General features: G+C 44.8%; 1 protein-coding gene across 2 annotated transcripts in view; it reads right to left on the bottom strand.

Annotated features, from left to right (window-relative positions):
* Positions 1 to 5436: 5436 nt before the first annotated feature.
* Positions 5437 to 23667, bottom strand: part of FAM133B (family with sequence similarity 133 member B) — a 677034-nt gene continuing 658803 nt past the window's right edge. For both annotated transcript variants that reach the window (XM_044067632.1, XM_044067633.1), the window contains exon 8: positions 5437 to 5511. In XM_044067632.1, the coding sequence (XP_043923567.1) occupies positions 5452 to 5511 (60 nt within the window). In that variant the 3' untranslated portion in view covers positions 5437 to 5451. The remainder of the gene's footprint in view (positions 5512 to 23667) is intronic.

The raw sequence follows: 23667 nt of genomic DNA on the forward strand, positions 1-23667 counted from the left end.
CGTTATGTGCAGAGGTCCGAAACCTCAATCCAGTGCCTGGGAGCCTACCTCTTTCTTTGGAAATGAGGACACAGCCTCTGGAACCGAACGGCCTTCTGTCTCAGGAATGACAGAGACGAATCTGGGAGGACAAGCAGGACAACAGCCAGGTGGCTTGGCACATTGGTATCATCACAGGCCACAGCAAAAAATTAGTCCAAGCTAAGGTGCTACAATAACACGCCTCTATGCCTAGAGTCAGCAAACTCAATGTAACTGAAGTCATTCTACAAACCCTCTTCTGTCTCCCATCACTTCTCTAAGTGTCTCTTACTGGAGTGCTTCTAGTTACGTGGAATACTCCTGGAGGCCTTGGCATATGCCATGATGCAGCAAAAGCAGGCACACTTCCCTTGTTTTGGTTGTAAACTCCTGCACAGATTAAGTCCTACTGTCCTTGGGATGAAACAGGTAGAACGTGGACAAAAGTCCATCTCATGTTCTGGGTCAAAGCAAAACAAGCACTGGTGGTGAAGTCCTTGTGAGGAATCTGCCTCCTACAAACAGTCACTATCAGACATAATTAGCTAGTATTAGTGCTATCAAAAAAAGATAACAGAAATCCCCTATAGGTATTTATCTGGCCCCTGGAAGCAGACCAATCAATCGACAGCAAAAAAAATTTGAAAATGGTGTTAGCCCATCCACCTGATATCACTGAGGTGCCTGCATCTTAGTGGAAGCTTCTCAGCTGAAGCCCTGCTGGAATAACTTGGATACTAAACGTCGCACCAGAGAGCTTCAACAACAGTGAAGTGAGTGCCACTCCTTACCAAGTAACCTAGCCTCTACCTTCTAATCTGCCAAACGTTCCACCCTATTCACCAGTGTACAAACACCTTTAGTATCTTCCTTTCTACTTTAAAGAAATCAGTGTCTCTCTGAACTAAAAGATGAGCTGGACTACAATTTTACACTATACACCTACAGCTGAGACTAGGTAGTCAATTACTGCCAGTCTCTAGCCTTTACTTATAATCTCTCTTTGACAACTGCTACAAACCCTTATAGTTTCAAACTCACCCTTATTGTCCCAAGTTCCATCAAAGTCATCAATCTTTAACATTAGAGCAATTGTCAATGTTTCCCCAAATGTAAAAGTTCATGAAAAAATAAGCTACAAATTTTGGACTGTGTCACTAAATATATTCTGATTGATAGGCAGCATGAGTTCCATCGTAGGGATAATAAAACCACTGCTATAAACTGTCTCACTAACATATATGTGGAAAATGGGCTACTAAACTGGTACTATTCTCCCCAACATGAAACATGCATTTGAGGCAGTGGAGAAGACTCTTCCTTCTGTAGAAGCTACAAGGCTGGATTTTCTAACGAGATTAGCACTTGGTTTAAAAACTACTTTTTTGACAGAAAATTCAGAGTAAAAGGACCAAAACTTTACAGCTGCTGAGCTAACCCTCAGGAGATGCTCAGGGTTCTGTTTGTTCTTAATATTTTTGAATGATCTACCATTTAATCTTCCACAACTTAACAGTCTCCTTTATTCAGATTACATCATCTTCATTACACATGCTGGCTCACATGCAAATTCTATCCCCAAAGAGATGGTAGGGAGAACATTAGCATGGTTACTTCTAACTGCACATTGTTCAGCTTGCAGTCACTGTAATTAGCCTCTAAAGATATAGCTTAGAAGTAACCTCACTGCAATGTTTTAAAGAAAAGGATTTTCAAACATGTGGTGACGACTACTGAATATAACCATTTGCTTATGGGTGCCTTTGTTTGCTTTCATGAATACAAGTAAGCACCCCAAGTATTAAAAAGATAAAAATGAATCTCAAGAGGTAATATGACTATTTCTGAGAAAACCCAAGGGCAGAGGTTGCAGTATGGCAGCCTGGAGACCAGACTTCAGACAGCTTTGAGGTATAGCATTCAATTCGGCAAGTCGAAGCCTCGTTCAATGGCACAGAGGGATGGAGCCAAAATGGCAACCCAGATGACTGGTGTTTGATTAGTGGCTCTGGTACTGCAAAAGTTAAGCAGGGAGGGACAGGAGTGAAGGGATGTGGCCCACTTGCCTCTCACAGGGGGAGGAGAAGGTTGTGAGTGCTCAGGGAGCACACTGGGAATTACTTCCTCTTGAATTACTTCCTCTTGTGAGAATGGGGGATCACTTCCCATGCCTCGGAAGGAGGTGGGTTACTTGCTGGCAGGCTCTCTTGCGAAAGTGGGGGGGGGGTCAACCAACAGAGATAACACACAGCATGCATGGTCTCCTTTGGTTGCTTAGCTGGGCAAACACAGGATAAGGAGGATAAAAGAAAAACTTCAAACCTCCTCCATGACTGTCTAAATGGATCTACTTGCCAGGAGGGGGCTAATGATAAAAAAAAAAAAAAAAACAGAGCAGGCAAAAAGTGAACAAAAATTCCAGTTCAACATCCAGTGGTAAGTTAGGAAACTATACAGGTGATCGCAAGGATGGTTCATAGGTTAGTACTAGGCTATCAGCCCTAGGGCCTATACAAGCCTAGCCATAACAATTCCCTGAATATTTCTTCCCACATTATTTACTTTCCTGGACCCCTGTCTAGCAGGGCGACTGACGTGATCCCTGGGGTGAATTTCCTTTCTCCCATCCAATCGTCAAGGTTCCTCTTGAAGAGGTCCAAAGAGGCACTCTGCTTGACATGTATGCGCAATCTATTCCAGAGTCTGGGGAGTCTCTGGGTCAGGAACCTATCCCTCCAACATGTTTTGTTTATTGTGATGACAAGGTTTAGATCCCTGGAGCGTGTAGCTCTGAGGGATTGGGATTTCTTTAAGTGTAGCATGTCCAACAGCTCTGGGTTTGACATGGCCTTGTATGTTAAGCAGAGATCGCCTCTGAGTAGACGATATGCAACAGAGTATAGCTGGAGTTTTTTAAGGCGGTCAGCATAGGGCATCTGCTTTAGGCCTGTGATTCTTTTAGTGAGGTATTTCTGAGGCCTTTCCAGTTGTTGCAGATGTCTTGAGAGGTACATACCAAATGGGGCATTGTATTCTATAATGGGTCTAATGAGGGATGAGTACAGTGGGACAATGACCTCCATTTTCTGGATGAAAAGCCCTTCGTGATGAGGTGTGCCACATAGAAGGATTTCCTGACTGTTGTGGCAATGTGGTTATCGAAGGTGAGACCACTGTCCACCTGTGTCCCTAAGTCTCTTATCACACTTTCTGTGTTTAGTGTACTGCCACCTATATGGTAATTCATGGATACATGTTTTTCCCAAAGGGATAACAATACATTTCTTGGCATTGAGCTTGAGCCCATGGCTCTGGCACCAAGCATCTGTTTCTGTAAGGCCCTTGTGTAGAGTATCCACATCATTTGGGATTCAATAATGGCTCCCAGTTTGCAGTCATCTGCAAACTTTGTTAGCCAGAGTCCCTTAGTGTTGACCTGTACTTCAGAGAAGTAGATGCCAAACAAGAGCGCCCCAGGACTGAACCCTGAGGTACTCCACTTGTCACTTGTCTGGAGCTGGATTTGGAGTCGGCTACTTTTACAGTGTGGGTTCTATCAGTAAGCCATTTAGCAACCCATTGGGTGACATAGGGATTAATGCCCAACTTAGTAAGTTTATCTATGATTCCAGAGTGGGGGATGGTGTCAAAGGCCTTGGCAAGGCCTAGATAGGCTGTGTGGACCACCTTACCCTTGTCCATGGCTCTGGAAACTGATTCAAAGAAGTCAATCAGGTTCAGGAGACAAGATCGGCCCTTCACAAACCCAAACTGGGTGGGGTCCAGTGTCTGAAGGTTGCCAATGTCTTTGTTTATTAGTTCCATGATAATACGCTCCATGGCCTTGCAGATAAGGCTTGTCAGACTGATGGGACGGTAGTTTCCGGGATCCAAGGTGGATCCCCCCTTGTGGATTGGGATAACTATAGCTCTGCCACTCAGTGGGCATGAAACCTGAGGTGAGGCTATGATTAAACATGACACTTAGGTGAGGTGCCAGTTCATATTGTAGTTCATGTAGTACACAGCCCGGGATGTCATCTGGTCCCATGGATGCTGTATTCTTGGCTTTAGAGAGTGCGTTTTGTACCTGTGTGGCCGTTATTACTGGAATTTGGCAATCTTCCGGTATTGAGACGGGCCATTTAGGGGGTGAGAGTGGGGTGAAGTTGGCACTGAATCGATCTGCCAGGATATTGGCAATATCCTTCGGATCAGTATATTTAATGCCATTCTGTTTTAGCTCAGAGCAGATCTGAGCATTGCCATTTAGATTCTTGACATAATTATAGAAGGCTTTGTGGTTGTCTTTGGAATCTTTGGCAATTTTATTTTCGTAACTAGCTTTGGAGGATTTTATGAGGCATCTCAGTTTCTTACTGAGGCTAGTAAGGGAGTTTTTTGCATCCTGGGATTTTCCTCTTTTCTGCAAAAGTTTCTTCCTTTTGTTGTAAAGTTTGTTTATGGCAGGGGACCACCAGATTGGCTTCCTTTTTTTGGATGAGAGCATTTTGGTTCTATTTGGGATGGCACGATTCATGCATGAGTGGATGTGCTCGTACAGTGCTGTACTGTAGGATTCAGCAGTTGAACTTTCAGTTCCCGTCTGCATGGGTGTCATGAAGTTTGTCACTTCTGACTTGAGTAGCATAAAGTTGGCTTTAGAGAAGTTTTTTATGGTGGTTTCTTTACTGGGGGGTTGGGGTGGGATGTGGATGTTAAGGGTGATTAGCTTATGGTCAGACCTGACTAACGAGGGGGTGACCATAGGTATGGAGCATTGATTTCCCATGTTGGTAATGACCAGGTCTAGGATATTGGAGCCCCTGGTGGGACTATGGATTAGTTGATCCAGGGCGTTGGAATTTATGAATTCCAAGAACCGTTGCGCAAAGGTGTTGGGACATGAGTAGTTTTCCCAGTTAATGGCAGGGTAGTTAAAATCACCCAGTATTAGGGTGTTTGGTTCTATCTTAATATTTTCCAGTATGTTTAGAAAGATGTAGTGAGAATCTTGGGGTATGGTGGGGGATCTGTAGCAAGCTACAATTTGGATTGCAGTCTTACCTAGTGTTAGTTGCACTTGGAGAATTTCCGACACATTGTGTTGGCCAACTAGCCTGGTGGTGTGAATATCCTTGGTGAATATTGACACTCCTCCACCTTTAGTGTTTCGGTCCTGGTTTGGTGGCCGAAAAGTGTGGTAAGAGTTGTAGCCTGATGGCTTTTAAAAGTTACTATATGCATGAGGGGAAATGTCGGACTACATTAGCCTACATCAATGCTGAGCAATGCCTCAAAACAAATAATGTTTGAAGCTCAGCTAACAGTCTGTCTAAAACAAATCAATATTTCTGGAAATAAATCATGTTTCAATATACCACTTTTAAAATAAAACAGACTAGAACTGTTTAGGCATATGAAAACTGTTCAGACCTTTCCTTTGTTTGTATCTTCTTTAGATTTCTTTTTCTTCTTCCTTGCGCTATCCTGAAAAATGAAAATATTTCTCTAAATGAGATGGAACACATTTAAAATAACCTGATACACATTTTTAAAAACAATATTCACGTTTTGGGACCCTCATCCGCCACCCCACCCTCACCCCTCAAGCTCTCTACAGACTCATTCTACTTAGTATTCATGAACAAAGGCAAAAGTAAAGAATCGTGTGCTTCCTCTGAAGAGCTGGATGCACATTTGCACACTCATGTCTACTTACATCATAATGTTATCCCTAGCAGGCTCATATTCCTGTGCCACCTTTCTCAGATGCAGTGGTATAATCCAGAAGTGTACCAATTTCTTCACCGAGATCAGTTCTTTCCCACTCCCATCAGCTAGCTCTTACAGCTTCCAGGCCACTAACAGGTGTGTCTCATGTGGATGAATATAGTTTTAGCAAACGCAAAGGGTGCGATTACTGCTCAATGAAACTACTTTTGCCAACAGTGGAGGTTTTTCTCTACTGTTGTGCGACTTCGGACTCGGTATATATGTAATTCTGTAGATCTAGTGGGTGTTCTCCCATATGGGGGTGGCTCCTTGCAAAAACGAGCTTTGGTGTAAAGCTTGCTGAAGGTAGTTTTGGCAAACAGTTTTCGATTTGTTTCCATTCACTGAAATTCTCTTTAGCAACTCAACATGAATCTGCCACAAAAAGTAGTCAGGACTTCATCTCTCCACCCGAGAGAGACTGTGAAAAAATAAACTTCCAAGCTCCTCGCTTTCTCCAAGTAGTAAACGCAGAAATAGTAGCCATGTTAAGAGATCACATTCTCAAAGAGACCACATGAAGAATCCCTTCCCTGACCTTAGCAAATGAAACGAACCACTAACATTTTTGTTTAGGCAAAATCTGAGCGGTCTCTGCACATCTAAGAAATACAGGATCCTTTTTCCTTTGTTCTGGGGTGGTGAAAAAATGCACAGAAGTGGACAGCCTGCTTTAGTGATCAGCCTGGGTATGAGAGTTGGATTAATATGTAGAGTGATGCTATATTTAGGGAAGATCAAGAATGGTTCACTTCACATGAGGATCTAACACTCAGACCTTCTTCTAGAAGAGGTTACTGCCCCAAGAAAATCTGTTTCCAGAAAGAAAAATTGAGAGGTGTGGAAGTAGCTGGTTCAAAGAAAGCAAGATAAGTTTCTCTAGAAGGTTTCATGACAGAGTACTCACTCACTCCCTCTCAGGGTGTCTTAAAAGTAGGTCCCCTAGGGGAACTGCTTTACTGGCAAAAAGAGAAAGGGAGAGGGGAATCCCACAGCAGAAAAACAGAGATGGCAACAATATATACTTTGACTGACATACAAGACAAATCTATTTTGTAAAGGGCTGGCATGCATGTTGAAGCTCAGAACACAAACTACATTTGGGTTCTAAACTTCTCAGAGGTATCAAGAATAAAAAAGAAAAACACCTTCTTTTAGCTAGGTATGCTTACTTGAGCTTACTTTCTTAGACTCCATAAGAGTGAAAAGTATGCCCTTTGAGAAGAAGAAAAAAAAAAACAGTCTCTAAAGGGGATAACAGCTACATCATCCCATGCTGTCAGCATAAGTGTCCTCATATTGGAGGAATAAACAATTTTTCTGTATCAAAAGGTCAACATTTTGAAGCAACAAGATTAGCTGTCTTTACCAAGCAAATGAGAAGGGAAAGTACAGTTGTGTACACTTACCAGAGTGTATTCACTGTTGCAGTCATAACATTTGGGTTATCCCTGCCAGGGTAGCCCTTGGCTGGCCCGAATACCAGAGGCTCAGTATTTCTGCGTCGGTTGCTGTCGCTTCAGGACTGACGTCAGGTCATCAGGAGTATAAAGTAAGGCAGTGGACGCCATTACATCAGTTTTTCTTGCCCTGTCAGGAACCCCCAAGTGGGAGCCAGGATATGGTGGAAGAACCCCACCAGTAGAAAATAAATACCAAAAAGTTCCTTGTAAGGAGAGAGAGAGAGATAACAAAAAAGGGGGATGGAGGAAGGGAAACCAGGACTGCAACAGTGAACAGACGCGAACATCTACATTTATGGTAAGTGTACACAACTGTACTATGTTCTTCGTGTTTGACTGTTGCAGTCATCACATCTGGGTTGATTCCCAAAGCTGAGGAAAAGGGTGGACGCAGTCAAGACGACTAGGGGCTGGCTAGGATGCTCTGCAAGACTGCAGTGGCAAAGCCTGCCCTGGATTTGGAGAAGACAGGCAGGTGGTAATGCTTGGTGAAGGTGTGAACAGATGTCCATGTGGCAGCCTCCAGGATGTCCCTAGTGGGTACTCCTCTGAGGAAAGCTGCAGAGGTGGAGGCTGCTCTGGTAGAGTGAGTCCAGACCCCCTTAGGGGGAGGTCTCCAGTGTTCCTTGTAACATAAATGGATGTAAATGTGCTATCCATTTGGAAATGGTTTGTTTGGATATGGCTTTGCCCTCTGCCCCTGCAGCAAAGCTGATTAGCAATTGATCAGTCTTTTCTGAATGATTCAGTCCTGTCCAGGTAGAATTTGAGCTGTATGCGCACATCTAGAGAGTGCATGATCCTTTCCCCCTTGTTTTGTGGGTTAGGGAAAAAGGTGGGCAAATGAATGGATTGGTTGAGAGCCACACTGGACACCACTTTTGGCATGCAGGATGGGTTAGTCCTAAGAGACACCCTGTCAGCATGGAAGACGATGAAGGGCTCTGCAGCCATGAGTGCTTATAGCTCGGATACTCTTCTGGCTGAAATGATGGCCAGAAGCAATGCTGTCTTCCAGGAGAGAAACTTTAACTCTGCTGAAGATGCTGGTTCAAAGGGGGGCAGGGTGAGCTTTTCCCACACAAAGTTTAGGTCTCAGGCTGGGAGGTGCTCTTCTGGGTGGCCTCAAGTTGCTATCCCCTCTTAGGAACTGTTTAATGAGTGGGTGTGAGAAAAGCTGGTGCTCAGTGTTGAAATGAGCAGAGATAGCAGAGGCATGAATTTTAATAGAGGAAAAGGAGAGATCACTGTGTAGCAGGCCAGCTAGGTAATCCAGGATGAGAGGTAGGGAGGGCTGTGCCATATCGGCTCCCTTAGCTTGCATCCAGGTGCAAAGCCTTTTCCATAAGACTTTCTAGAGCTAGGGTGCCTAGCCTCACGTACAACATCTAGAACCAGTTTACTGAGATTGGCAACTTTGATCAGTGGGGTCAGGGAATAAGCCAGTCTGCCAGATTGAGGGTCTCTAATTGGAGATACATGAATTCTCCTTCCCTATGGGTCAGGAGGGTTGGGGTCTGAGGGAGATGCCATGGTGGCAGTGGGGACAGGCTGCACAGCAGTGGGTACCAGTGCTGGCGAGGCCAGTCTGGAGCAATCAGAATTGTCCTCGGTTTTTCCTCCCTTATTTTGAGCAGTACGCTGGTAATGAGAGGTAGTGGGGGAAATGCACAGACTGAGAGGTTGACATACGGGAAGGATAGGGCATCCACTTTCCAGGCACTGCAGTGAGGCTCCCTGGTGCAGAACTTGCTGAGCTGATGGTTGGAGTGGGAAGCAGAGAGGTCGACCTTCGGGGTGCCCCATTTTTGAGTTATTAGGGTGAAGGTTCTTTGGTCTAGCTGCCACTCATGTGGGTCCAGAAAATTTCTGCTTAAGTTACCTGGTAGAGAGTTGAGAGAGCCTGGCAGGAATTGTGCCAACAGGTGTAGTTTCATGCTTGAGGCTGTGTGCCAAAGGGTCATGGCAGGCCTGCATAGAGGGTAGGAGTGAGTACCTCCCCGCTTGTTGATATACCACATCACAGTGGTGTTCTCTGTTTTGATCAGGAGAGGCCCTGGGGAGAGAAGAGGCCTGAAAGCTGTCAATGCATGCTGGACAGCTAGCCTCTCTTTTTGGCTAATGTGCAAATGTATTTGCTGTGGGCTCCATTGGCCCTGTATGCACCTGCCATCCAAGTGTGCACCCCAGGCATAGTCAGATGCATCGGTGGTGAGAAAGGTAGTCCCTTGTTGTGGTAGCATGCTGCTGCCCACCAAAGAAAATCTTTCCTTAGGGAAGGTATCATTGGTATAAGAGTTTCCAGGTCTTGAGTGTGTTGACACCAAAGGCTTTTTAGGTACCAGTGAAGTTTCCTCATATGCAGTCTGGCATATGGAATGAGTAGAATGTAAGATGCCATGAACCCCAGAGCTTGCAGGATTTTCCTTGCAGATAAATGGGGTCTGGTGGCTAGTTTAAAGCAGGCTGTCAGGTAAGTCTGCTTTTCTGTAAGGAATGCCATCTGGGATGCTGTGTCCAGGCTTGCTCCCAGGAATATAATCCTTTGGGTGGGTACTAGTTAGGATTTCTTTTCTTTGATAGTGTACCCTAGGGAGGTCAGTAGAGACTTCACAAAGGCCAGGTGCTTGAGCAGCTTTTCCTGACTGTCTGCCTGAATTAGGCAGTCTAAGTATGGGTAAATTTGAATATTTCTTTGTCTGCAAAAAGCAATTGCGGGAGCCAGACATTTTGCGAAAACTCCGGGAGCAGTAGATAAGCCAAAAGGAAGCACAGAGAACTGAAAGTGCAAAGATCCTGCCCTGAAAAGTACAGCTGTGTACACATACCATAAATGTAGATGCTCGAGTGTATTCACTGTTGCAGTCATTACATTTGGGTAATCTGCTGGCAGGTTGCCCTCAGTCAGCCTGAATAACAAAGTCTTGGGTCCTGCGTCGGTTGCTGTCTCCTCTTCCATGATGTCAGGCCGTCAGGGCTATAAAACATGCAGCTGACGCCATTTTAATCAGTTTTTCTTGTCCCGGATGTAAGGTGCCCCCCCAAATGGTAAGCGCAAAAAAATATATATATATATATATATATATATATATATATATATATATATATATACACACACACTTTAGAACGCAAAAAATGTGCCTTCAACTAAAAGCAAATACACCACAAAGGCTTTTGAGCATAGTGAATGAAAGAAGAGGTATAATAATAGAGAAGAAAGGGGGCTGGCGGGTGGGTAACCCGGACTGCAACAGTGAATACACTCGAACATCTACATTTATGGTAAGTGTACACAACTGTACTATGTTCTTTGTGTTTCACTGTTGCAGTCATTACATTTGGGTAGAATCCCAAAGCTACGGATGGGAGAATGGAATTAAACAGCATTAGGAGTAGCTATAAGGTCCTGCAGGACTGCAGTGGCAAAGCCTGCTCTGGATTTAGAAAATAGAGGTAAATGGTAATGCTTTGTGAACGTATGAACTGAGCTCCAAGTAGCAGCTTCTAGAATGTCTCTGGTAGGAACTCCTCTGAGAAAGGCTGCAGAAGTAGAAGCAGCCTGGTGGAATGGGATCTGATCCCCTTGGGCACAGGTTTACCATGGTGCAAGTAGCAGAAACTAATACAATGGCTTATCCATTTTGAAATAGTCTGCTTTGATACAGCCTTCCCCTCTGTTCCTGCAGCAAATGCCACCAGTAGTTGGTCAGACTTTCTTAGAGATTTTGTCCTGTTTAAGTAGAATCTTAGTTGTCTGTGTACATCCAATGAATGCAGAATCCGCTCCCCCTTGTTCTGCGGATTTGGGAAAAAAGTTGGCAGGTGAATGGTCTGGTTAAGAGCCACACTGGATACCACCTTAGGTGTAAAAGAAGGATTGGTCCTGAGGGCCACTCTGTCTGGGTAAAAGATAATGAAAGGCTCCACTGCCATGACAGCCTGTAGTTCTGAAATCCTTCTAGCTGAAGGGACTGCCAAAAGAAAGGCTGTCTTCCAAGAAAGAAATTTTATAGCCACAGTAGCAGCTGGTTCAAAAGGAGGTAGGGTGAGTTTTTCCAGGACAAAATTGAGGTCCCATGCAGGAGTCGGTGTTCTCCTGGGAGGCCTTAAATTTTTGGCCCCTCTGAGGTACTGCTTTAGCAGGGGATGAGAAAAGAGGGGAGGCTCTGTGTTGTAATGAGTCGAGATGGCAGAGGCATGGATTTTTATTGAAGAAAAAGATAGGCCCTTGTGAAGCATCTCAGTTAAGTATTGCAAAATCTGAGGAATATTGGGCTTTGCTGTGTCTATTCCTTGTGCTTGGTTCCAAGCACAGAATCTCTTCCATTTATCAGCATAAGATTTTCTAGTACTAGGCCTTCTGGCCTCCAAAATGACATCCATCACAGGTTTACTGAGAGATGTGATAGGTGAAATTATTTGATTAGCCATGCTGCAAGATTCAGAGTTTGGAGCTGAGTGTGCAGAATTTGATAGTTCTGCTGAGACAATAGATGAGGTGTTTGAGGCAAGTACCACGGAGGAAGGTGTGACATATTCCTGAGAAGCGGGTACCAGTGTTGGCGAGGCCAGTCCGGAGCAATCAGAATCATTTTTGGTTTTTCCTGTCTGACATTTAGTAAGACCTTGGAGAGTACAGGCAGAGGGGGAAAGGCATAGACTGATGGGATTTTCCAGCTGAAGGATAGAACATCCACTTTCCATGCTTTTTTGTGATGAGTTCTTGTGCAGAATTTGTCCAACTGATAGTTTTGGGGAGAGACAAACAGATATATGTCTGGGCTCCCCCATTTTCTTGTCAACATGCTGAAGATTTGTGGATCCAGTTTCCATTTGTGCGGGTCCATAAGATTTCTGCTTAGGTCGTCTGCCAGACTATTTTGCTTTCCTGGCAGGAATTGAGCTTGAAGATGTATTTGGTAAGTCAAGGCTGTGTTCCACAAAGTCATGGCTAGTCTGCAAAGAGGGTAGGAGTGGGTACCCACCTGCTTGTTTATGTTCCACATAACTGTGGTGCTGTCCATCTTTATCAGTAGTTGTCCTGGAATAAGGAAGTCCTTGAAGATCAGAGCATTCTGTACAGCTAGCATTTCTTTCTGGTTGATATGTAGATGCATTTGATTTGGGCTCCATTTGCCCTGAATTCATCTTCCTGCCAGATGGGCCCCCCAAGCATAGTCTGATGCATCTGCAGTCAGGGTTTGGGTGGCAGGGGGTAGAATGAATGACAGTCCCTTGTTTTGGTGACATGCCTCTGCCCACCAAAGGAACTCCTGTTGCAGGCAGGGAATGAGAGGAATCGTTTCCAGGCTGTGTCAATGTTGACTCCATAAGCTTTTTAGGTACTACTGAAGTTTCCTCATATGTAGTCTTGCATATGGAATTAGTAGAATGCAGGATGCCATGAACCCCAAAGCCTGCCGAATTTGTCTTGCAGATAGCTGGGTTTTTGTTGCCACTTGTTTGAAGTATGCTGTCAATTGAATTTGCTTGTCTGGCATGAGGTAAGCCATCTGGGCAGTTGTATTCAAGCTTGCACCCAGGAATGAAATTATTTGAGAGGGTACCAGTTGTGATTTCTTTTCATTTATGGTGTACCCTAGGCATGCTAGAAGCCTTTTTACAAACGTCAGATGCTGAAGAAGAGTGTCCTTGTCCTCTGCTTGAATGAGACAGTCATCCAGATATGGATACATTTGAATGTTTCTTTGTCTGCAAAATGCAATTACTGGTGCCAGGCACTTTGTGAAGACCCTGTGTGCAGTAGATACGCCAAAGGGCAGTGCAGAGAACTGGTAATGCAAATAGCCTGCTTTGAAGTAGAGGTATCTTCTGCAAGATTCCCTGATTGGGATATGCAGGTATGCCTCTTTTAAGTCTAGAGTTACCAACCAGGCATTCTTGCCTGGCATAGGCAGTAGCTGTTGTAAAGTCAGCATTTTGAATTTTGGAATGTCCAGGAAAGTAGAATGGATAAGTCCAGAATTGGACACCATGATTTGTCTTTTCTGGGTACCAGGAAAAGTCTTGAGTAAAACCCTTGTCATTTTTCCTTTTCTGGTACTTTTTGAATAGCCCCCATATCCATGAGGGACATGACTTGTTTCTGGGCCTCTGCCCACTGATTTGGTGGCAGATCCGGCCATCCGTTTGGAATTGGCTAAGTGTGGAAATGAAATCTATACCCCTGGGATACTATATTTAAGACCCACTTGTCCTGGGTAATTAGATGCCAATTTTGAGCATGAAGTGCTAGTTTTCCCCCCAAAGGGGCTGCCAAAACATAAGTGCTTGAAGATGGTAGAGGAAAGTCATTGAGACTGTTTACTGTAGGGTGGTGCTTTGCTACCTCCTGATTTGGAGGTGGAGGCACCCCACTGTTTTGTCCTGTAAGATCCTTGTGACTGAAACCTGGAGCCTTTGGAGCATCTGGGTTTGGACTGAGCGGCTCTGTTGGACACTGGAAAGGACCAATTCTTAGTAGGCCAGTGTCTACTGAACCTGGGTGCCTGTACTTGCAAGAAATATTTTACAGTTTGCATAGATTTAGCTTTGTCTTCCATCTTTTTTAAAACCTCTTCTGCCTTATTACCAAACAGACTGTCCTGCTGTAAAGGAGCATCCAACAATTTAGCTTTAACATGATCAGGCAGATGCTGCTCCTTGAGCCAAGCATGCCTTCTTATCACAGATCCAGTAATGGCGGCCCTGCAAGAAGCCTCTAAGAAATCAAAACCACATTGCAAAGTATGCTTTCCAACCTGTTCTGCTGAATGCAATAAATCCTGTAACTCTATTTTCTACACAATCAGAAATCAACATAATTTTCTGTTTCAGTAAGCCCATAACAGGTTGTTGATATTTAAGCATATGAAACTGGCAGTTTAAAGCCCCGATCGCCAAGGTTGCAGACTGATAAACCTTCACACCCTATCTATCCAGCGCCCTGGAGTCTCTATCAAAACGGGTAGGATTTTTAGCTGTAGAGGCCTTAACACAAATGGGACCCTGAGAGATAGTTTCAGGGTCAGCAGCAGGATTTTTGAAAAGAAATTTGTGGGAGTCAGGAACCCTGTAGTATCTGTTTGGCTTACCAGGAGCCAGAGGCAGGGAATCAGGAGCCATGCTTGATTCTGAGAAAACATCATCAACCATGTCTAATACAGGAGGTATAGCCAAAGGCCTATGCTGAGGAAGAAGAAGAAAATCCCTAAGCCTCTTTTTGTATTCTGAGAAGTCCTGACTCTCCCAATGAAAATGTTCCCTTAAAGTATGCAAAGTCTCTCCAAAAGAGAAATCCTCAGGAGGAGAAGTAAAAGGGATGGATTCCTCTGCATCAGAGTCCTCATAAGTTGGGATAGAAAATTTCTGATCAGAAGAGGAATCAGAAGAAATGGAAACCTGATCTGAAGATTCATAATCAGTGCCTTGCCTAGGCCTCTTAGCAAGGGGGGGGGGTTGGGAACCCCTGATCAAGGTAATTAAGTCCTCAGCCATTTTGATTGTTTGTTTTTTAGGCATAGGGGCGTGAGCACGTGGCTCATGCGTCGGTTTTTTAGACATTTTAGACATAGAAGTAGGTTTTGGCCTTGATTTTGATGATGGCGTCGGTTTAATATACAAATGTTGCGGCCTGGAAACACCCTCAGAAGCCGGTGCCTGCTCAGCGGCTCCGGACCCATCCAAGGGAGACACATCCGCGGGTTCAATACTTGCAGAATCTCACAGCATACCGGACTCTGAATGGGTCTTGGTAGAGGCCAGCGACTCAAAAGTAGCAGGCATCAGGGGCTGCGAAAGCACCTCGAGTACCGGCGAACCGGCGACTGGCTTAGGAGAAGCTTCATCATCGGTTTTGGACCTCGACAGTCTGCCTTTTTCCTTGCGTTTTTTGTGAATTCCGGTAGTCTGATCGCTAACCGACGACATTTCAGGATAGTTAAATCTTGAACCAAAGTATTTAGAAGCAAAAATATACTGACGCTTAGTAGTGCATTAGTTAAATTTAGCACAAAACCGACAGCACGGCACATTGTGATCAGGGCCTAGGCAACGAATACAGCACAAATGAAAATCCTTATGAGGTATTTGCTTCCTACAAGTAATGCAATTACTAACTTTTACTGACATTGGTAAGGAGCAAGAAAAAGTTTCCCCAATGGGGTACTTAGCTTTAGTTTGAAGACTTCGGTTCTGAAACTCGAAAACGAAAATTTCAGGAGTCGGCCGACCGGCATTTGTGAATTGCTTCTGCTTTGGGCACAGCGCGGCAAGAGACTGATTAAAATGGCGTCGGCTGCAATGTTTTATACCCCTGACGTCATGGAAGAGGAGACAGCAACTGACGCAGGACCCAAGACTTTGTTATTCAGGCCGACTGAGAGCAACCTGCCAGCAGATTACCCAAATGTAATGACTGCAACAGTGAAACACAAAGAACATCATAGATATTTCCTGCATGATTCCCTGATTGGGATGTGGAGGTAGGCCTCTTTTAGGTCTAGGGTGGGGTAGCCAAGCATTCTTGGACAGCATAGATAATAGTTGCTGGCGGGTGAGCATTTTTAATTTTGGTACCACCAGGAAGGTGTTTAGAATGGATAGATCGAGGATAGGGTGCCAGGTGCCCTCTTTTCTGGGTACCAGGAAGAGCCTGGAGTAGAAACCTTGGCCTATCTGCTCTGCAGGAACGTGCTCTATTGCCCTCATAGAGAGCAGGGAAAGGACTTGCTTTTTGGCCTCTGCCCACTGGTTTGGAGGAAGATCTGGGATCCCTTTTGGGGTTGGGAGAGTGTGGAAAGAAAATCTGTATCCCTGGGACACTATGTTGAGGACCCAGTAGTCGTTGGTAATGGTGGCCCAGGTGCTTGCGTGGAAGGAAAGTTTTCCTCCTGGGGGCAAGTGCAGGTGAGCAGAGGGAAGGGGTGGGAGTGGAGAGTTATTGTGAGCTCTTACCATGAGGGCGTGGCTTTGCACTCCCTGGTTTTGAAGTGGAGGAACTCCATTGCTTAGATCTCCGCATTCCCTGTGGCTGTTGTCTGGGGGGGGGGGGGTTGCTTCCCTGGGGTCTGGGCTGAACTGACCTGGAAGGAGCAGGAAAGGACCAGTGCTTGGAAGGGCAATGCCTACTGAACCTGGGTGGCTGGACCTGTAGGAAAACCTTAACTGTCTGCATAGATGTAGCTTTTTCTTCCATTTTTTTTAAGACCTCCTCTGCCTTGGTGCCAAATAAACGGTCTTTGTGCAAGGGTGCATCCAATAATTTATATTTGACATGGTCTGGCAAGGGCTGTTCCACGGTGACTGCTGCCCTGCAAGAAGCTTCTAGGGCATCAAACCCACAGTGTAAGGTGTGCTTAGTTACTGGACTTGCAGAAGTACTAATGCGCGCATGACCGACGAATTTCCCTCTCTTTCTTTGCCCAGATGTCAGAAGACCCAAAAAAGACAAGTCCAAAAACAACCTGCACCAAACAACATGTATAATATATACATATATATATATAAAATATAAGCATGTATAAACACACACCACCACCCCACAACCCAGAGGGAAGGGAAGGAGGAGGGGAAGGGACTAGCTTGCAGGACATCTCGAACATCTACATAGTACACAACATACTACTGTAATATGTTTGCAGTGGAGGCTGGCAAATTATAAAGTAGCAGAGAGCTGACAACATGCCTTGTAAAACAGCTGTGGCAAAACCAGCTCTAGACTTAGAGTATATAGGCAGGTGATAATGCCTAGAGAAAGTATGCAACTGAACTCATAGCTGCTGAAGTGGCAGTAGCCCTAGTGGAATGAGGCCTAATCCCAGCTGGAACCTCTTTGCCATGATGGGAATAACAAAATGCAATGCAAAAGCCAATCCACCTAGAATAGTTTTGTTTTACACACAGGTGCCCTGCTGTGAAAAAAAAAAAAGAAACAAGTAAAACTGCTGAGACTAAAAAATTTTTTAGTCCTGCTCAAATATAACGCGTAATTGCCTGTGTACTAAAAATAAAGTCAAAATCTTTTCCCCTTTGTTTTGAGATCTGCAAAAAAAGCAAAATGATAAGTTTGGTTTTGAAGCCACACTAGAAACCACCTTAAGGAAGGATTAAAACAAAGGTGGGTCACAATCATAGTGAGCTGAAAATTGCTGCAGCATGAATCTTTATGGAAGAAAGACAAACCTTTGTCCAATAACTCAGTAGATATTGAAGAGCCAAAATAAAAATCTCTTCCATTTTTCGCGCATACTCTCTAGTACTAGCTTCTAGCTTCCATATAATCACATTTAAAAAACTGAGGAGGGAAGCTTCCATGTTTCAACACAACCAACACAGATGCCAAGCTGTGAGATGATGATGACAGCTTGAAGATGACTTGACCCTGACCTTGAGAGATAACAGGAATCAGAGGTAAAGGAGGAGGCCATCCATGGAGGCTTCTTTAGAAGTGGACTTAGAAGTGGGTAGGCCAATCTGAGGCCAATCTGGTGGAGGTCAATCAAATCATCCCTGTCCTGTCCTTGACCTTTAGTAATACCTTTGGAAGAAGAAAGGGAAGAGGTTGGAAAGAAAAAGAAACTGATTGACATTGCATTAACTCTTGTAACTTTATTTTCTGCACAAGCAGGAAAGGATGATATCTTTTGCTTGAGGAGTTCCATGGTATGTTGCTGAAATTTTAGCATACGGAACTGTCAATTTAGTGCTCTGATAGCAAGAGTAGCAGAGGTGTATACTTTTATTTTTACCCCATCTGCCTAGTGCTCGGGAATCCCTATCTGAGGGGGTGGGATTCTTAGCAGAAGTTGCTTTAATTCCTTTAGGCCTTTGAGAAATAACTTCAGAGTCAGCAGTAGGATTTTTGAAAAAAAAAATTTGAGAGAGTCAGGGACTCTGTAATACCTGTCAGGTTTCCTGGAAGCAGGAGGGAGGATGTCAGAAGTCAACTAGATTCCATGAAATCATCATCCACAACATCCAGGACAGGGGGAATGGCCAGGGGTCTGTGCTGTGGAAGATCTAATAATTCTCTGAGTCTCTTTTTAGACTGAAGGTAGTCCTGAAATTCCCACTGGAAATGCTCCCTTAAAGTATGAAGGGTTTCCCCAAAAGAAAAGTCCATGGGTGGAGAGGCTGAATGAATGGATTCCTCTGCATCAGAATCCTCATAAGCAGAGAGGGGTTTTCATATTCAGATGCATCACAGTCATCAGACTCCTGTTCAGATAAAAATACTGGGGACAGATCTCTTTCTTTTGGAAGGGGTAGCTTGGCTTCCCCAGATCAGCATTAGAAGGTCTTCCGCTATTTTAAGCATTTGAGACCGAGGCAAGTAAGTAGGTGCCTGAGATTGGGTCGTCAGTTTCTTGGGAGTGGTTCGCACCCTAGGCCTTAGAAACTTGGTAGTTTTCGAAAGAATGGTAGATGCCAAAGTCGTCGGTTTGTGTCAAGAATCGGTAGTGTGAAGTACTTCCTCGGATGCCGGTGCCTGCTCAGCGGCTCCGGACCCATCCAAGGTAGAGACAATCGCAGGATCCCTAATCAAAAAGAGTTTTGCGGCATACCGGACCCTGAAAGGGTCTCTGTAGCGGCCTGCGAATCCACAGAAGTGGGCATCAGGGCCTGCAAATGCCCCTCACTGAGGACCGGAGAACTGACTAGCTTAAGAGAAACATCGTTGGTAGGTTTGGACCTGTGCGGTCTGTCTACGTTTTTTCGGAAGATCTGTTGTCGGATGGCTTACCGAAGCCAAATTGGAATTAGAGGACTGAGAGCGAAAATATCTAGCTAACATAAGGGCCCAACGATTTATAGTTCTGGTGTTGAACAAAGCACAAAATCAACAATGAGGTACATCGTGGTCTGGGCCTAAGCAAGTGACGCAGCAAGAATGAAAGTCTCAGTGTGGTATTTACTTTTCACAGGCGAGACAATTGTAACTTTTTCTGACATCAGTTAGAGCAAAAAAAAAAAAAAAATCCCCAGCGGGGTACTTAAGCTTTAGAAGACTTCAGCTTCAATTCAGAAGACAAAACTCAGGTAGCAGCCGACCAGCACTCATGCGAACTGCTTCTGCTTTGGGATCCTCGGCAAGAAAGACTGATATAATGGCGTTGGCTGCCTTACTTTAAACTCCTGATTACCTAAGGTCAGTGCTGAAGTGACAGCAACAGATGCTGAAATACTAAGCCTCTGGTATTCGGGCCAGCTGAGGGCTACCCTGGCAGGGATAACCGAAATGTAATGACTGCAACAGTGAAACACGAAGAACATCCAATGTTGCCTGGTGCCAAAAAAAAAGTTATGTTCTTCCCATAATGTTTCATCTTTGTTGCTGGTGCCAAAGAAGGAAGGCAGCACCAAGAATCACAGTCAGTCTGGGGCTGGTTGCTCCCTTGCTCCCCAGGTCCCCAAAACGACTCCCCACTGGCACAGGTATATGGTGCAGATCTCAGCCTAGCTGGCAAGCTAACCTCCAGTACCCACTTTGTCCAACCAGTGCTTCGTGTCCCTGCCCAAGTAGCTACATAGTATACAACTTCACAGACACTTCCTGGGAAAGGCTGACAGATTTTCCAGCTGTGCCCCTATGCCCAGACTATATGGTAGTAATTCCAGCCACCACCAGCTAATAATTAAATCAAAGGCCCTTAAAAGGGTGTCCAATTATTACTGTGCAATATTATCCAATTGATAAATGTGACTGAACAGTCTTAAAGCTTATTAGAGTGACTTTGTACAATAAACTCTATAAATATGCAAAGTACTCTAGAGCTTAACTTATTTCTACCCTTCTGAAAAGGGTTTAAAAATATTGAATAATAAATACTAAACACACAAGACAATACTACTACACCACAGTGCCATTCAAGAGTTCAGAGATCACACAGAACCTTAAAATAATTCAGTAGTACAGTTCTGATACAATAGAAAAACACTTGGTCTAATCTTTATCATTCCTGGCTACTTCTAGGAGAAAAAACACAGTTCTAACATATTACTTGCATAAAGAGAGCATAAGGCAGTGCTGAGTTGAATGTCTAAGATCAAATGCTTACAGTCTCTCTCTGAGCAATAGTTTTTAAAATCACTAACGGATATTTTTGCTGGGCTCTCCCAGATTACATCATTCTCATTTAGTTCCCATTACATCATTTCTTTGATACTTAGCCTTGAGTTCCCAGGCCAAGAGGCTACATTATTTAACACGCTAACACCTGCTCAGGAAGCTACAACAATAAAAGGCATTTCACATGTACACTCTAGTAATTATTCCTAAAGTTAAAACAATAGAAAGAATGTGCTACCCCAGACAGGTGGACTCCGAGCTCTACAGATCAAAGGATAGATTTGAAATAATTTTAACTTCAAAAGAAAGATTTGAAATGCTTGACTTAGTTTTCCTTACAGCAAATGGCAATGTTGCTACAATCTTGAAGTTAAACATTTTACAGTATTTTCTTTCATTTAAGAAGCAAGCCTGTATTTTACATCTATATTTACAAATGCCAGAATTATGTATCAAATTCTATTTGGCTAGGTTGGCAGCTTTCACCCTTCCCTACCAGTCTTCACATTTCTCCCCCCAGAGAACTCAAGCTAGTCTTTCAAGTGACCCTTGAGAAATGCCGCTTGAGAGGACTAGGTCTATCTAAGTGTACCTCACCCCATTCCCTGTCTTAAAGGCCCATCTGCATTGGCATTGCTAATCCCACTACGGTACTGCACTAATATATCATATACTTGCAACCACAGGCTCTATCTTAGCAACGTGGCACTTTGCTGGCTGGCTCTGTTTAATCATATTAGGGGGTTGTGATCTGTCATTACAGTGAATTTTCTTCCATATAGATAAGTTTGAAGTTTCTGCAGTGCCCACACTATGGCTAGACATTCCTTTTCTACAGCTGCATAGCATTCCTCACTGGGTTGGAGCCTACAACTGAGATAAACCACTGGGTGCTCTTCCCCCTCTGAAGAAATCTGGCTAAGTACAGCCCCCATCACATGGTCTGAAGCATCCACCTGCACAACAAATTCTTTGCTGTAATCTGGACTGGCTAGCACAGGGGGTCCTCCCACAGCTTCTTTAAGCTTTTGGAATGCCTGCTCACATGCTGTGGTCCAGACTACCTTATCTGGCCTGTTCTTTCTTGTCAGATCTGTGAGGGGAGCAGCTATGGTACTATAACTGGGGACAAACTTTTGTAGTACCCTGCTGTCCCTAAAAATGCCCTCACCTGCTTTTTAGTAACAGGTGCAGGCCATGCCTGAATGGCTTCCACTTTGGCAGGTTCTGGTCTTATCTTACCACTCCCCACTCTATGTCCTAGGTAGAAGACCGCTGCCATACCCACCTGATATTTGCTAGGCTTAATGGTCAACCCTAACCTCTGTACTCTGCCTAGCACCTCCCTGACATGCTGAAGGTGCTCTGGGCAGGAATGGCTGTAGATGGCAATATCATCTAAGTAAGCAAGGGCAAACCCTCCTGCTAGGATTTTATCTACCAGCCTCTAGAAAGTCGCTGGGGCATTCTTCATCCCAAAGGGCATCTTTGTGAACTCATACAAGCCAAAAGGAGTCACAAAGACTGACTTCTCTCTAGCACTGGGAGTCAAGGGCACCTGCCAGTAACCCTTGGTAAGATCAATGGTTGTAAGATACTTAGCCCCACCCAGCTGCTCTAGGGCCTCATCTGTCCTAGGCATGGGCTAAGTATCTGGCTCTGTGCAATGATTTAACTTCCTGTAGTCCACACAGAACCTGGTGCTGCCATCCTTCTTTCGCACCACCCACCAGTGGGGAGGCCCGGGGACTGCTGGACTCCTGAATCACCCCTAGTTCCAGCATCTCCTGTACCTCTTCCGTCACAGTCTGTTTGACTCTCTCAGGTACCCTATAAGGGGCCTGCCTAATAGGTCTTTGGGGTCCTGTATCCACCTGGTACTGCACCAGGTGGGTGCACCCTGGTTTCCCAGTGAACACATCCCCAAATTCCTGCAACACTGCTCGGATGTCTCGAACCTGGGTAGGAGATAGCTGCTGGGACATTGCTACCCCTTCCACTGAGGTGTCAGCCTGAGCCTCACTGAGGAGAGCAGGTACCAGATCTCCCGCAGACTCTTCCTGCAATCTGCTACAAATGCTCAGCACAAGGGCCTCCCTATCATGGTAAAGTTTCATAATGTTAACATGGTACAATTTGTGCCCCTGTAGTCTGCTTAACACTTCCACCATGTAGTTAACATCACTTACCTTTCTTACCACCTTGTATGGTCCCTCCCAAGCTGCTTGCAGCTTGTTGTGTCCGACAGGAATGAGAACCATTACCTGCTGCCCCACAGCATATTCCCTAGTTCAAGCATTCCTGTCATGCCACACCTTTTTCTGTTGTTGGACTTCTGCCAGGTTCTCCTGGGCTAAGCCCATGAGTTCCCTGAGCCTTGTCCTGAGGTTTAGGACATATGCCACAACAGACTCCTTGAGAGACTCGCACTCACCTTCCCACTCATCTCGAATTAAAACTAGAGGTCCCCTCACCCTATGCCTATACAGCAACTCAAAGGGTGAAAAACCTGTGGATTCCTGGGGAGCCTCTCTGTAAGCGAACAACAGATGGGGCAAATATTTGTCCCACTCCCTCAAACTGATCTGCAAATGCCTGTAGCATGGACTTGATTGTAGAGTTTAACCTCTCAACAAGACCATTAGTCTGGGGATGGTAGGGGGTGGTCTTCATGTGCTTCACCCCACAGGACTTCCACAGACAAGCCAGGAGATCTGACATGAAATTGGCACCTCGGTCAGTCAGTATTTCTTTTGGGAACCTACCCTGCTGAAAATCTCTAACAAAGCATTTGACACCTTCTCTGCCTCAATGGAGGACAAAGCCACTGCCTCAGGGTATCGTGTAGTATAATCCACTACCACTATGATACACCTTTTCCCTGTGGAACTTGGGGTACTCAAAGGATCCACAATATCCATAGCTACCCTATGAAATGGCTCCTCAATCACAGGCAAAGGCATCAAAGGAGCTCTCACCTTGTCTCCTGCCCTGCCCTACCTTTTGGCAGTGCTCATAGGTCCTGCAGTAGCCTGTTACATCTCTGGAAATTCCAGGCCAATAGAAGTTCTGCATAATACGCCTCTTTGTATGTTTTATGCCCATATGACCTGCAAAGGGAATATCATGGGGCTATGGCTAGAAGCGCCAGACGGTAGACTCTAGAGACTACCAACTGCTGTACTCTCTCATCTTCTAGCCCTCCCTCAGGGGTCTACTCTCTGTACAGTAACCCTTTGTCCCAGTATACAGATTCCCATTCCCTTGAGAATCTGGTCCCTCCCTAGCTACCTGCCTCAGACCTTGCAATGTAGGGTCTGAGAGCTGAGCCTGTCTCAA

This window comes from Protopterus annectens, chromosome 3.part1, assembly GCF_019279795.1.
Source record: "Protopterus annectens isolate FY-2018-M chromosome 3.part1, PAN1.0, whole genome shotgun sequence".
Lineage (NCBI taxonomy): Eukaryota > Metazoa > Chordata > Ceratodontiformes > Protopteridae > Protopterus > Protopterus annectens.